Source organism: Callospermophilus lateralis, chromosome 19, assembly GCF_048772815.1.
Source record: "Callospermophilus lateralis isolate mCalLat2 chromosome 19, mCalLat2.hap1, whole genome shotgun sequence".
Classification (NCBI taxonomy): Eukaryota; Metazoa; Chordata; class Mammalia; order Rodentia; family Sciuridae; genus Callospermophilus; species Callospermophilus lateralis.
Genome location: NC_135323.1, coordinates 35,250,594 through 35,265,603, shown reverse-complemented (window position 1 = coordinate 35,265,603; position 15,010 = coordinate 35,250,594). Strand labels below are relative to the sequence as shown.

The 15,010-nt window shown below is 57.3% G+C and overlaps 1 protein-coding gene across 1 annotated transcript; it reads right to left on the bottom strand.

Moving 5' to 3' along the window:
- Nucleotides 1-1,529: 1,529 nt before the first annotated feature.
- Nucleotides 1,530-12,893, bottom strand: Ap5z1 (adaptor related protein complex 5 subunit zeta 1). Its single transcript, XM_076839964.1, has 17 exons — nucleotides 12,800-12,893; nucleotides 9,947-10,081; nucleotides 9,531-9,717; nucleotides 8,478-8,622; nucleotides 8,144-8,253; nucleotides 7,460-7,628; nucleotides 6,804-6,944; nucleotides 6,396-6,433; nucleotides 6,156-6,318; nucleotides 5,564-5,745; nucleotides 5,115-5,257; nucleotides 4,653-4,793; nucleotides 4,014-4,125; nucleotides 3,251-3,348; nucleotides 2,578-2,710; nucleotides 2,283-2,497; nucleotides 1,530-2,076 (listed from the first exon to the last, which is right to left on the bottom strand). The coding sequence occupies exons 1-17, from the start codon at nucleotides 12,838-12,840 to the stop codon at nucleotides 1,806-1,808; spliced, it is 2,424 nt and encodes an 807-aa protein (XP_076696079.1). The 5' UTR covers nucleotides 12,841-12,893; the 3' UTR covers nucleotides 1,530-1,805.
- Nucleotides 12,894-15,010: the final 2,117 nt, after the last annotated feature.

Sequence of the window (15,010 nt, the reverse complement as noted above, 5' to 3'; positions counted from 1 at the left end):
CCTGCACAGGCCCCCACACCGCATGGCCTGAGGGCAGTCCGTGTCTAAGAGGCCCAGGGCTTGGAGTGCGTGCCCCATGTAGTCACAGCGGGTATTAGAAGAGTTTGTGTCCCAGGGAAGTATTGAATAAAGTTAAAATTTGCTACTGCTTCATCGAGGACATCTTAAGTGAAATCACACTTCTCGCAGAACATGAGCACGTGGAGGGATGAAGAATACGACTGTGAGTGCAGGTTGGCTGACCTGCCACTGCTTTTGCCCACCAGGGCAAATCTCAACGTCCAGGATGAGGGGCAAGATTTAAAAAAGTAAACTCTTTGAACACTTCTAGCCATATGTGTTTGTGATCAAGCATTCACAGGAAGGTCTATGATATTGGTGCTAAAAGAAGATATGAAAACGTGCCAGCCCGTGGGTCCCTGGAGCAGCCAGGGAGTCCAGAGCCACCAGGTGAGGGCAGGAGAGGGGGCACCACGGGACTTCCTTAGGGATGGGAAAGTGGCTGGGCTGCCTCTATTGAGGACCAGCCCGGCTGGCGCTGGCTGGAGGAGTGCAGCGCCCTCTCCAGTCATCCCTGGGCACATCCCAAACGCATGGCTGAAGCTGTGTGCGCCATGCAAGGTAACATGCCATCTGCATTCTACATGTGAACACGACAAACGCAACACTCTAAACCGTGCAGGTGCAGTTTCCTCAGTCCCCGGCTTTCAGGGTGGCTGTCCTCACCGAGGCTAATCGGCACAGGTGGGCACGGTGAGGGCTTCTGCGACACACCTGTCCCGGGGTTCCTCTTAACCTGGCCGTGACCCCAGCTGGCGGGGAGGGTGGGATGAGGCTGGGTCAGGTCGTGGGCCTGGGCTGTAGCTTCGCAGGACCCTTTAGGCTAGGGCCGAGGGGCATGTGGGGGCAGGACCTCCCAGCCTAGACCTCCGCACCACAGGGAGTCTACCGGCAGGGGCGGGGCCTGAAGGACGCCTGGGCTGGCCAAGAGGCCCGCAGGAGGCAGCGCCACCTTGTGGCCGATGCTTTCCAGCGTCGGGCAGAGCCTGGGGCCACCTGGGCTTGCCGACTGGGATTTGGGGGCTCCTGAGCGGGGGTGGTTCTGTGGCTTACACACTCAGTCCTGGGCCCAGCATTCTGAGAACGGCTGCCCGTGGCAGGTGGTGGGAGCCTGCAAAGGTGACAGCACTCCAGCTGTCCCCTGCTATGTCAAGACCCCATACTTGTGCCTTCAAGTTACTGAGGGAAATAAACAGGGAACCTGTCCATGTGCCATTAATAACCGGGGACACACTGCTTCCTGTGGGTGATGGATTCTTTTTTTGTCGGGGTGCTGGTGCAGTGGGCAGGGCTGGTGCAATGGGCAGGGCAGGCCCTGCCTGTCTGGCCAAGCCATGCCCTGGGACTGGGCAGCAGCTCAGGGCAACTGCTGCACTCCCTGGTCGCCATCCTCCTGTAGAGGCACAGGAGGGAAGAGGGAAAAGAACCTGCACTACTCACACAAGCTTTTAAAGGTTTATTCGTGCTGTCTCTCTCAGCCCCCAAACTGTCCAGAAATAGGAACAATGGGGCAGGGTCTGCAGCTGCCAGCCGGCCCAGAGAAAGCGTGAGGCCACCAACTACAGAGGCAAGGGTCAGACACACCCCTGAGGGGCTGAGCCACCTGGGCCACCTTCCTGTCCCAGGAGGCCTCCTGCTCCTCCCTGATTCCTCTTATCACCAAAGCCAGTGGCTTGGCCCTAATACCAGGCCGGCGAACCTCAGGCTCTTAATCTGCAGCCCATGTCCATATGGTCAATGTCCCCTCACCCTGGCAGGAGGCTGGACTCCTTCTCCACCAGCCGGCTGACCATGCGCAGGGCCAGGGGCAGTGACGTGTTGGTGTCACGGTGATAGCGAGGGTGGCACACTTCTGCACTAGGTGTGAACACGAACTGGGCCACGCTGGGCATCTTCAGCAGATTCAGCAGCTCAGTGGCCCGGATGCGGATGGCTTCTGCATCCTCCTCACTGTGTGTGGAGCTGGAAGCTGGGCCCTGGGCCAAGGTCCTCATCTTTGACAGGAACAGAGACACCCTGGGGACAAGGAGGTCCCAGCCTGTCAGCTGCAATGTACCCCTCTTCATGGAGGGGTCCAGACCCCTGATGCACATGGTGGCCTGGCTGTAGCCTGGCAGTGCCCACCCCCAGCCAGGACCCTGTGCAACACCAGGACAGACATCAGAAGTGTCTCTTTCCCATGGAAGGCAGGGTTTCCATCCTTCCACTCCCTAATCCAGTACCTGGGGATCAGGTCCTGGCTCCGGGAGGCCAGCTTGGTCAGTGTGGTCATGAGCACAGTGACAACCTGTGGTGGACACCTGGGCTGGTCTGCTGAGGGGCGGGATTGGGTGACCTCAAACAGTAAGGCCTCCAAGGCTTCGAAGAACTTGTTGATCTGCTCCACGGTGCACCGCCTGTCGCAGGTCACTGACAGATACTCGCCGATGGCCCACACCTAAGCCCAAGATGGAGGCTTAGCCCCTGCTGCAGACCCTCTTCTGTCAGCAGAGGGCGGGAGAGGCCAGGCCAGCTTACCACGCTGGTGAACACGCCTGCTCTACTGTGGATGTTGCTCACGCTTCCCACGAACTCTAGGAGCTCTCTGGCCAGCTCCACCACCAGGGAGGGATTCCGCTGACACAGGGCCAGGAACTGAGAGCTCAGCACCCTGCCCGGAGAGCAAGATGTCCAGGCTCCACGCAGCTCTGCAACTCTCAGGCCTGCCCATCCAGTCTAAGAGCCAGGAGGTGACCCCAGAGCCACAGGTGGCCAGGTGCAGGTGAATCCTCACCCAAAAGTCAGAAGATGAGGATCCTCCCCACCCCTACAGGGCCTTTTGCCTCACTGGAGAGGTGACCAGGCCTGTGTTGTCCTCAGTCCTGGACTTGAGGGAGGCCTGTGTCAGGCCTTTAGGAAAAAAATGACCCAGAGGGCAAGAGGGTCAGGAAGGAGGACTTAAGCCGGCCCTGGAAACAGGCTTAGGGGAGGGAAGGACAAGAGAACATTCTGGATTGGGGGCTGGGCTGGGGCAAGGATGGGGGTGCACATGGGGCTGCTGTGGGCGTGGCAGGATCTGAGGCTGCTGGGGACAGCGGGGAGGGGAGGGGAGATGAGCCTGGGGGCAGAGCTGTGGCAGTGGAAGGGGCAGGAGGGTCTGAGACGGGATTGCTCAGTGTGGGACCTGCTCCCGCTGTGGGGTGAGGCCCACCTGTGCACGTGGGCCTCGTATTGCGGGACCTGGTAAAGTGAATCGCTTCTCTCCAGGAGCAGCAGTGCCAGCTGGGTGGTCAGGGTCCTGTCAGCAAACTGTAGGTCAAGAGCAAAATGTGGACACACTGGACACCACTTTCTGGATATCACAACAGGGGGAGGGGAAGGCCCAGGAGCTGGCAAAGAGGCCCTTGTCCTTTCTTCTGAGTGGCCTCCCCAGCACTCAGGACCATGTAGACAGAGTGAGGGGTGCGAAGGGAGCTGGGGGAGGACTGACTGGGAGGGGGAAAAAAGTCCCTGGCCCCAGGTGCCCTGGCAGGACCCCACTCCTGACCTGTGGCTCCCCCTGCAGCAGCCAGCCTGCGACACGGGGTGCAGTCTCGCTCAGCTGCAGCGGAGCCCAGGCTGCCCAGCCCGCATCCAGCCCTGCCGTGACCAGCCTGTCTCCAGGGGCCCCACCTGGGTTGAGCTCCCTGGGTGCAGCCAGTGGGAGCCACCAGCATGCAGGAAGCCTGGAGCTCCAGGACACACGGCTGGCTCTAGCTGGGGCCACCAGCCCCTCGAAGCCACTTAACCCTGCCCTGGGGACAGGGAACAGGACCTGGCGAGGGCTATGGAGTGCACCCTCTCCATATCTGACCCTTAGCAGCCAAAGACTGCAGCAGGATAACCGTCTGCAGAGATCAAGGGCAGTGCCACAGTCCCTACACTGGGCCGGTGCTTGAGGCCCACGGGAATGGGGAACTGGGCAGTGGGCTCACCTGGATCACAGCAGAGAAGAATGCCTGGAGCAGGGTGGGCACTGCCTCGGCACACTGGGCCACCCGGGCACAGCTGGCCATGGGCTGCAGCAGCTGGTGGAGCAGCGTCAGCCTGGGGACACAGTGGGGCCACTTAGTGTCTCCAATGCCCCCCACCTGTGGAATTCCACAGGCACCAGGAAAGGACAGGACAGACATAGTGGTTGGTCACGGGGGGCCACCTGCCACTGTTCGTGTCAGGCCCTGTTCCCATCACTGTCTGCTTGCTCTTCAGGACGACACACACCCACGGGGCTCAGGGAAGCCCCGAGGTGTCAGCGCACCCATGAAAATGGGGCTGGCCGGCGGAGCCGCAGGGTCTGCCAGGGCTGCCCCCTCCCGGAGCGTGGCAGGCCCCAGTGTCCCCGTCTGTAAAGAGTGTGTTCACAGCACCAGCTCAGGGTTCTGGAAACTGAAGGAGCAGGTCCAAGACTGGCTGTGCTTAGAGACCACCCCGAGACGTGAGCTAGTCCTCTGCAGGGCTGGTGGCCACAGCTGTCTCCCAGGTCTGGGAGGAACACAGTCCCGTGAGGCAGGGAACACACAGGGCCCCACAGGGAGCAGCACCCTGATGACAGCTGCCCGGTCACTGAGCCCTACCTCTCTGCGGAGCCACTGGCTTTGGTGCGCAGCAGGTACTGGAAGAGACCCTGGCACTGCGGGTCGCGGAAGGCCTCCAGGCAGCTGGGAGTCCTGAGAGAGGCGTCCCACAGGGGCCTTTCAGATGGGGATGATGATGATCTGTGTGAAAGTAGAGAATACGAGGCCTGGCTAATACGGCTCTGGGCACCAGATTTGGTCCCTGGCCCCTGGGTCACCAATGATCAGAGAGATGTCACAGTAACATCAGTTTCTTGGGGTAACAGGGAAGGACCCTTGGGACTTGTGGGAGGCCCTCCCCGTGAACATGAAGACAGGCAGGAAGGCTCAGGGGCTGCCCTGAGTGGGTGCTCAGCACAGCACAGCGTGGGGGCAGCTTTGGGGGGGGGAGGAGAGGGCAGGGCCGAGAGCTGGAGTGGTAATGGAGCCGAGGGGGCAGAGTGGGGAGGGAGCAGGGTCCACCTGAGCTGCAGGTACAGGGCGGCGGTCAGGCAGGGCAGGTCCAGCAGCGTGTGCAGCATCTCCACGGCTGTGCCGGCGTCCACCAGAGCCGGGAGGAGCCCCACGAACTCGGAGGTGAGGGGAGGGCTGTTCCATGCCAGGAACTGTGGGGACAAGAACAGTAGCTCAGCTGGAGGCAGCGGCCTTGCTCTCCCCAGGCGGAACCCACCTCTGCCCCTCCTTTCACACTTTCTTGTTTTTGCTGCCAGTTTTGGTACAACAATTAAATCAACTTTTTAACCATTTGTTAGGTTTTTTTCTTAAGATAACTTTCTAAATGGATGTGAGAAGCCACTGGGCCTCTACACCTCGCCCTGTACCCCACATCTCGGGGCCCAGGACCGCACGCTGGGGACAGGCCCTGGACCCTGGCACCCTGGCCCATGTCCCCCTAGGACTACCGCACATGCCTTGAACAGGTTGGGGAAGCTTGACTTGAGGATGCCAAGGAGGTGAAGGTCGAACAGGGGAAGGTTGTCCCTGCAGAACCGGATGACCTCGAAGGCCAGCATGGGGTTGTGGAAGTGCTCAGAAGGGAGCCTGGTGAGCAGGTGCTGGTAGATGGCCTCTGAGCCCACAGCCGCCGCCTCCCCTGGAAGGCAACAGACCTGTCTGGGCAGGAAGGACTGCCGCAGGGGCCTCTTTACCGCCCTGTGGCGAGGCATCTCTGCTGCCCCTTGGGGCCCCTTGACATCTTGGCTGAATCTTGAGGCCAGCATAAGCCTCGAGCACACAGACTCCAGAGACATCCCAGACAGGAAAATCCAGGAACCCCAGAGCGTCCTGGGAAGGTGCTGGTTCCCAGCTTCTGGGTTTCACAGCCGCGATGTGGTAAAGACAGTTCTGAGCCTGACATGAAGCTGAGAATGTTTTGTTTCACTATTTAAAAAATAAAGGGAACCACCATCGGGGCCAACAGCCCCTGGAGAAAGTAACGCTCTATAACTGAGGACAGAAGGGCTGTCCTTTCACGTGGACTCTCCTCCCCAGCTTGGGGCTTACCATGATTCAGGAAGAACTGGGCAAGCGGCAGCACTGCCCGCTCGCTGCCTGGGTCTGTGCCCAGTCGCGTGTGGAGAGCCTTCAGGCAGGAGAGGGTGCGGTACAGGAAGGAGGGGTCCTGGCGGCACAGCACGTCCAGGATCAGTATGGCTTCCACAAGGCACTGCAGGGACACCCAGGCCATGTCAGGGTGCTGAGCACTGCCACTGCCCCAGCCACCACTTACGGCTGGCCACTTACGGCTTTCTGTAGGTCCGCGTCTCCCTTTCGCAGGGCTCCTGGTAGGAAGGAAGTCAGCTCACCTCTGCCCCCGCCTCAAACAGCCCCGTGAGAAGGTGCCTGTGTTCTGCAAGCTCCAGGTGAGGACAGGGAATGGCTGGCTGGGAGAGGGCATGAGGTGGCGACCAGGGCCCACAGGGTGCAGGATGGGGTGGGACGGGCCTGGCAGGGTCGCAAGCCTGCAGGTTTGGTCACTGCAAGCTCATCCTCAGAAACAAGGAGGCCCCTGAGGCCGAGCAGCTACCCTGGGACCCAGCCTCCTTTGAGCAGCTCAGTGAAGACCTGCTGCCCTCGACCACACCTGGCAGGAGGGGAGCTGGACTTGGGGGCAGTCCTGGGCATGGTCCAGGCAATGGCCTGAGGACTTACGTCTATTACTCTGCTCAATGAGACGCTGGCAGTACTCAAAGGCCGCCTCCCTCAGCCGCTCCCGTGGGGGCAGCAGGCGGGTGGCTGTGGAGGCAGCGGAGAGCACAGACAGGGTGGAGCCCTCCAGCTCTGACTTGTCATCTGTAGGAAGAGGGGCGGCTCAGCAGGACAGTGTGGCCCACGGTCAGCCATACTCAGCTGCCCCTGCATGGATGGGTAGGAAGAGGACACCCACTGGGCCACGTGGCCCCAGAGCCTGTGCACTGCACCTGGCAGCTTTCACTCTACACTGGCTGTAGACACCTGTATGGATGCCAGCTGTTTCGCTGTCTATGAACCAGGGGTTTACTGAAGAGAAGGAATTCAGTGAGGCTTTCTCAACAACTGCATGGCTGTTGGCCTTACATGAGCCCTCTTAGGTTTCTCTGGGCCATCACGAGAGTCACTGGCACATCTAAGAAGGGTCCCTAGTGCTGACTGAGGCCCTGGGGGAGGCTGATAGTCTGGGCCTCGTTTTCTGCTGTTCCCAGCTCAGCAGGCCTTGCTGCTGACCTCCTGGACTGCCACACACCTGTGCCCCCCACCTCCCACCCGCATCTGAGGATCTGTGCACCTGCCTCCTACCCTCGTCTGACCTTTGTCTCCCCCTGGCTCACCTGTGTCCAGGGTACTCGGGCCCTCAGGGCTTTTGTGCAGTAGCCATGCCCGCAGCATGGAGAAGGCCTGAACGTTCAGCCACTGGTCCTCTGTGAAGTGCTGGCCTGTGGAGAGCACCGTGAAGAAGTCCGAGGCCACCGCTCCGTCAACCTCAGTGATGGGGCCTGGCTGGGGGAGGAAGGACAGGGGCTGGGGGTTCTCTGGGCCAGCTGGGTGCAGAGGCTGAGGCTGGAGAACAGCCTACAGGTTCACAAGCTACCCGGGAGGGCGGAGAGGACACTGCAGGTGGACATGAACTCAAGCACGGCCCAGGGATGTGAGCCCCGAAGCCCACCCATCCCGACCCATCCTGACACTACATCAGAGGTTGCCTACTCTTCAGGGTCCAAGCAGCAGCCACCTCATGACATGCAGACACACCACACGACACCAGGGCAGACAGTGTCCTGCATCCTCTGGGTGTCAGTCCCACACAAACCTCCAGAGCCACACAGGCTAAAGGACTGTGGCCTCCTGACCCAGGGTCCCCAGTGGAGACAGCAATGAGGGATTCTCCCAGAGTCAGTGGAAGAAGAGGTATTGACGGGAACCTCATGGTCAGCTGACTGTGGGGACATAGAACTCCCCAGAGGGGGCAGATTCTGTGATTTCAGTTTTGAGATCTCTAAGCAGCTTGGGCTCACCTGCCGGGCCCTGGGTGTGGAGAAGAAGCCCCCTGAGTGCGGGAGCCCTTGCTGGACACTGGCATGGCGGAGCCAATCCACAAGCCGCTTGCTGAGGAGGTCGGTCTGGTCTGTGGTGAGAGGTCCCGTTGAGGAAAACAGTTAAACACTGCGGACTCCCAAGTCCCTAGTGATGCTGGTGGAAGTGGCTCAGGAAACAGGGCCCTACAGGGCGTGATCCAGGGTTCCCCAGGGAACCCACCCCACCTCTTCCCACACCCCCTCATGGGAATGCTGGAGAGAGGGGCCAGGAGGGAAGACCCAGCGTAGGTGCCTCGGGAATGGGCCTGTGTACCTTCCTGGAGGGTCCCTGGGGCAAGGCCCACCACCTTTGACAGGACAGGGAGGAGGTGCCTCAGGCTGGGCCCCTCGGGCTGCCGGCTCTCAAGGACTGTAAAGATGCGCTGGCCCACACTTCTGACCTCCTGTCTTCTGTCACCCTTCAAAGCAAACAGGGCAGGTGCTGAGGTGCTGCCTCAGCCCACATGCTGGAGTGAGACCCCCACTTCAGAGGTCTGCAGGAGGCTCTCTGAGGAAACTCCGTCCTTGTGAGCCCCTCCCTGATGTGACTCTTAGAAAAACACATGCCTGTATGGTTTGGGGCAGGGTCTCTGGGGCTGCCATGTGAACAGAGGTTCAAGGACCCAGTTTCCTCAGAGCCAAGTGGCAAGGAGCGGGCACTAGGTTGGATGCTCAGGGACAAGGAATCTGGGCCTGGGCTGCTGGTCACTACCATGAGTGGCTTGCAAGGCTTCCCATGGGCATGTGCACCCCAGGGGCTTCCTGGCCTCCAAATGGCAAGGCCACCCAGGTTACGGAGGAGGCAGTTACAGTGGGTGGCACTTCAGGATGGCTCCTGGGCAGCCATGCTCCTGGAAGCACAGGTCTGGCCTGCTCTGTCAGGCACATCAGTCACCTCTCAGTGAAACCTCCTCTGTGTAGTCCCCTCACGACAGCAAGGCCTCTGATCTGGAGATACCTGGAAAGCAGAATGCTACTGCTCCCCTGGTCACTAATGCTACCCATACATGTGTGTAGTAATGTCGCCTAAGCAGCCCAGACTCCGTGGCCTGATCTAGCCTTCAAAGGAGTCCTGCGTGGCTCCTTCCCAAGGAAGAGAGGACATAGGCAGGAACCTGCCCTTTCTGGATGTATCTGAGCGCCAGGAGGAGTGTGTGTGGGGGGGTTCACCAGCGGTAAAAGCTGCTGAAGGCAATGTGAACCAAACCAAGTGGCCCACCCAGCCTACTGGGTACAAGCAGGGTCACAGGCAGCTTGCTGTGCTCCCCCCAGGGCCCAGTACCACCAGAGGCAGGACATTCACCCTGAGTGGCAACAAGCTCGTTACCTGGGCTAGGAGCACAGATGCCACCAGACTCATCTGCCGGGTGTTCAGGGCACGATCACAGGACAGGGTCAGGCTGTCAGAGGGTGACATCTCTCTCAGAATGGCAGCACAGAGGACCTGGAGCTGCTCGGGGCACGTAGGCAAGCAGAGGGTGGCCTGCAGCAGGTCCACGCATGTCTTGTCCAGCCTGGAGGTTGAGACCCAGTGGGCAACACATCACACCCACTGCAAGGGCACCCGGCACCCCCAACGAAGCTGGCCTGGGTCCATCTGGCAGGTGGACTGGACATTTCCCCATGAGGCCCTCTGGTGTTGGTTTTCAGGGACACAGAGGCTCAGACAGCGAGGAGCACAGCACTACCCTGCAGGACTCACCAGGCTGCCTCAAGGGGCAGGAACAGCTGCCTGACACTCACCTCCGGGGATACTTTGTGGCAGAGACAATGAGGAAGAGTCTCTGCAGGGCGTCCACAGCCGCTGGGCCCAAGTCCTCCCGTAGCAGCTTGATGATCCGGGAACAGAAGCCCTGCAGCTCCTCATCCTGGATCTCCCTGAGGAGGAAGGGCATCAGCAGCTTGCCTTGTGCCTGGGGACCCCACGGTGCTGCCTGAGCAACGGCAGCAGCCCTCCCAGCCTGGGGGACAATCCCATCCAGTACAGAAAGAGCAGGAAGCTGCAGGGGCGACGAACCCCAGTTCACGGTAATGACCCTTGAGTGGAGACCCCTTGAGTGGAGATGCCACATGTTGCAGTTCTGTGCTTCCAGAAACAGAACTAAAACTGATTAACTTTAGGAGTTGCATTCAAATGCAAGGACAAGTTTAGTTCAAGGAAAGCTTTTCAAAGGATGCGTCAGTTGTCAGTGAGCCTCTCACTTCTGAAAACAAGGCCATGTAAAGCTTATAAGACAGCCTGATTATAAGGTAGTCTGATATTAATTGGATTAATTTGAAAATATGTCAGCACTTGCAACAGGTGAGATTCCGGTCTCTCTTTTTAGATTTCTATTCCAAACTAAAAGGCAAAAGGTGAAGGAGGTACTGCAGACGGCACCACTGAGACCCGAGAAAAGCCCCTTCACCCTGACCCTCTCCTTGTGACCCCATGGCTGAAGACCCCACTGATGACCTCCTGACCAGTCCAAGCTCACACACTGAACCCATCCTGAACCTGTCTCATATCTGAGCTGCTACCCTGGGGTGGCAGAGATTCAGTGATGGTCTGGGGGGGGCCAAGGCTCTGGCTTTTCCCTGAAACCCACTGGATATATCCACTACCACCCCTTGTCCCTGTCTTGTTTCCCACTTAAGCCATTCAGTCATATTGTGGAACCTAAGCTAGAACAGGTACAGGCTGGACGAAGGGACATGGAAAGACAAGAGGACAAGTCCAGGTTTCTGTCTAACTGGGCTCACGTTGAGCCATAAACAACTAAAGGAGACTGAGAGAGGAGCTTACCAGTCTGTCTTGCAATTTTAATGGGAGACTCTTTTCCAGAATGGTGGTGCTATTAATCTCCAAATTTCAGGCTTCTTTCTTTGTGGTGCTGGGGATGGAACTCAGAGCCCCCCCCCCCCCCACAAGGCCTAGGAGGTGCTCTACCCCTGAGCTACAACCCCAGCCCCTCAGGCTTCTTCCTCTAAGGCCAACCTGGAGAGTCACTTCCAAATCCTGGCCCCTCCCTCCTTTCTCTTGCCCCTTTATGTGGATCCTCTGCCTGAAACTCCCCACCCTGAACTTCTGTTGCCACCTCCTCCCAGAGATCTCCCCCTGCCTTGCTGTGCACCAGAGTCCCCCAACCTTTATTTGCGCCCCACCTGGTCCATTGACTCAGCTCACAGACATATTTCTGATTCCCTTCTCCACCCTTGCTTCCCACACCTCCGAAACATTCTGAGGGAAATGAAAGTTTCTTCACTTTCACACCTTAGCCATTTTTAGTTTAAAAAACCAGAAGTTGTCACTGGCTTAAAGCATCCAGTGGGGGCTGGGATTGTGATTTCATGGTAGAGCACTTGTGTGAGGCACTGAGTTCAATCCTCAGCACGGCATATAAATAAGTAAATAAATAAAGGTATGTGGCCATCAACAACTAAAAAATGTATGTATTAATAACAGTAATGAGCATACTGTGGAAACTAGTGTTTCCAAGGGGAAAGATCAGTCTTAACTGCTAAGGTACTTTCTCCAAGCGTGCCTATAGGCACTGTGGGAACTCAAGCATTTTCCTTCAGGAAACGATACATGCTGTCCCCAATATGACCCGTCACAGAGGAGAGAGAACATGAACTTGAACAGAAAGCTGTTCTTTGCTTTTCATTCTACTGGTCCATGGCCCTGGACAGAATGAGTTGGGAATGACACTGAGTGGGTCTGTTTCTCCTTGTGTCTGTGAGCAGGTTTGTGGAGGGATGCGGGTTTGTTTCATTCATGACCTAAACTCAAATGATCTACACATGCATCCTCTACTGAAGGCAAGGTGGGCCACACTGGACTCATGGGGGTGGCAATGTGGCACTTTCCCAAGACATTTTCAATGGTTACTCTGACCAGAGTTTTATCCTGCTTTAACCTGCCTTCTTGACCTTGCTCGCTATAATTCCATGGACCTCAACCTTCCTAGTATTTCTCACCAGTTAGTCCAACTTTGAATCTAAATTAGCTTTTTAAATGAGGTTCTGGCTGCATTTTCATCTTTTACTTTTGATGGTACTGGGGACTGAAGCTGGATTGTTTTAATCACCGAGCCACATCCCCATTGTTTGATTCAGGGTCTCGCTAAATTGCTGAAGCTGGCCTTGAATTTGTGATCCTCCTGCCTCAGCTTCCAGAGGAGCTGGGATTACAGGCGTGCATCACAACGCCCAGCTTGCATTTATCTTTGTTTTAAAAAAAGGAGGACCAGGTCTGGGGCTCGTTGGTTTGTAAGGAGGGGCTAGGTCTAGTTGGAGCCCAGAACCAGACTGAGCGCAGGGTGGCGAACAGTTCCTCAGTCTGGCCGCATTTCCTTTGCACAACACTCGCGCGGCTTCCCCGCCGCAGGGGCGGTGAAAAGCCGCGGGGTTCAGCTCCCCGCGTCTGAACTCGGAAGCCGCTCATTCCCCGCCTGTCGTGAGTGGGAGGCCTCCCGTCGCCCTCCGTAGCTCGGCTCAGCGGTCGCCTCCGCGGCCCGCAGCCCAGGAAGCTGCCCCGGCCCGGCCCGAATCTGCGGAGCCGGTCCGCCCGCGCTCCCGCTGTTCGCCAGCACCTGGGCCTGGCGAGCCCCGCACCTGGCCTGGTGGAGCAGGCTCTCCGCGGCCGCCGTGAACATCCCGCCGCTGCGAGGACGCCCAAACCCGCGCCAGTGCCGCAGGACTCCAGGGACTTCCGGGGCCGCATCACGTGCCACATCACGTGCCACGTCACGTACGGAGGCCGACCTCCTCTGGCGCCCCACCAGCTTCTAGAGCCTCATCACGTGGGAGGAGGGCGGGCCCTCGGCCTATAGGTTTCGACGCAGAACGTCTGGGGGCGGGGCCGGAGGCGCCTGCGCTGTGGGTCCTGATCGGCTTGGGTTCCGTGGACGCTGTGCCCCCGGATCTCTCGTTGACCCCGGAACTGCTCGCTCTGGCACCTGGTCGCCCGGCCTCGGGTGGCGCCATGTCCCAGTGCCCCCTTCCACTTTCTGTTTTTTGAACGGCTGGGTGGCGCGGCCCGGAAGTGGCCCATCAACTGCGACTTGTTGCGGCTCTTTTTTGTTTTAAAGCTCTAGTTTATTTAGCACCGATCTCGGGCTGTAGGTACAGCTTTAAAAATGTCATTCAGTTCCCACCTAGGATGTCGCTATCTTTTGCAGACGAAGCCACAGGCAGCGAGGGGACGTGGGTGCCTATTAGCTAAAAAAACGAGTGAGGTGCCGAGGTTATGCTGGGCCCCACGGCAGCATTCCCACCTGTAAGCTGCTTGGGGGCGCTGGAGACACCCCGCAGCTGCTGTCCAGCGTGATAAGCACCTCGCCGCCTGAACTGAGCCAGGATCCCACCGGAAAGGCCTGCATGCGGTGGGCCCTAAGGGTGTGGCAAGGGGCAGCCTGTAGTCACAGCGTGGTGACTGCATGGGGTAGGGAGCTAGAGAACTCCTAACTAGGAGGCAGACTCGGTAACCATTCCGGGGTGGGATTTGCAGGCCCTGGTGATTGAAAGATTAGAGAGCAGGAAGAGGAAGGGAAAAGCCAAAGGCAAAGGGCAGGTGTCTCGCTTGGGCACTGGGTGGTGCCATTCATTTGGTATTGAAACAGAAAGGGAAGTTTGTGGAAAGTCATTGGGTGAGCAAACCCTGATTTGAGTCCCTCCTTTGTCAGGTACTGTTTCAGGCCCTGAAGAGTGGCAGTGGAGATGAATGTTCTTTTGTTTGCATCGGTTAAGGTTAGGCACTGAGAAGACACCTGGATAGTTGAAGGGGCTGGGCAATTACCTATGCGAATTCAAGACACCATTCTTTACCTAGTCCCTGAAGATACTTGAAGGTGGGCTGGTGCTGAGGATGGGGAGATGGGAACCAGCTGATGGGATACATGGCTGGAGTGGGGGAACTGGTGAGGACTAAATAGGCAGTCCATGGGATGCCTACTGCATGCTCAGTTTTCATGTTTAAGGTGAACCATACACAGTGAAGTTTCCAAATCTTATTTATTTACATTTTTATAAATCAGAAAATTGGTGTTTAACTGGCTACATTGGTGGAAGACTGATTCGTGTTTGATTCCTGCCATGGCCATTTCATGTAGATCATTTCCAACTCCCTGGAGGCTCCCTGTGCCCCTCTGTCAACTCTACCCTTCCCCTGCCCCAGAAATAATGCATACCAAATACCTCACTTTTACTGCCAGGGATGAATTTGCCTCTTTCTACACCTCAGATAAATGGAATCGGGAACTATTTAGCCTGTCTTCATTCATGAATATTTGGTTTGTTTCCAGATGTTGGCAATAATGAATTACACTGCAGCCATGATCTTTTACTGGGGGTGTGTACTTGCTTCTCAAATACCAGGCTCCCAGGGTAGCTCACTGTTATGTGCCAGTGATCCACATCTACCCACGCCTTCTCTCCACAAGCACATATCCAAGCTTTATTGAGGATTAATATTCAAACTGTTTTTTTTTTTAAAAAAACTTATGTTTGCACAAAATGTTATTTTAAGGTCTTGGGAGTGAACCATAGTCCTAAAAACAATTTAAAAACTCAAGACTAATAACAGATGTTACTTAGCCAGTGCAGCTCCCTAGAGGAAACTCATTCTCAAGCTTGCTGTTTGGCTAAAATCTTGTCTTGAATCTGTTAGAGTCATGGTATGCTTATGGCTGGAATTGTGTATCAGAAAACGAGTGACCGGAAGGGAGGCCAAGAAGCAAACAAACTTGAGCTGTAACTAGGGGCAGCTGTGAAGTCTGAAAGATTCCAGTGATCTCTTCAGCCCACGAGATAGTCACGTGCACAAAC

Coding starts and splice junctions, on each gene's coding strand:
- Ap5z1 (XM_076839964.1), bottom strand. CDS start 12,840: ATGTTCACGGCGGCCGCGGAGAGCCTGCTCCACCAGGCCAG. Junction 7,629..8,143: donor CCACACCCAGGGCCCGGCAG/GTGAGCCCAAGC, acceptor TTCCTCCCCCAG/CCAGGCCCCATCACTGAGGT. Junction 4,794..5,114: donor GCCCTGTACCTGCAGCTCAG/GTGGACCCTGCT, acceptor ACTTTCACACAG/ATCATCATCATCCCCATCTG.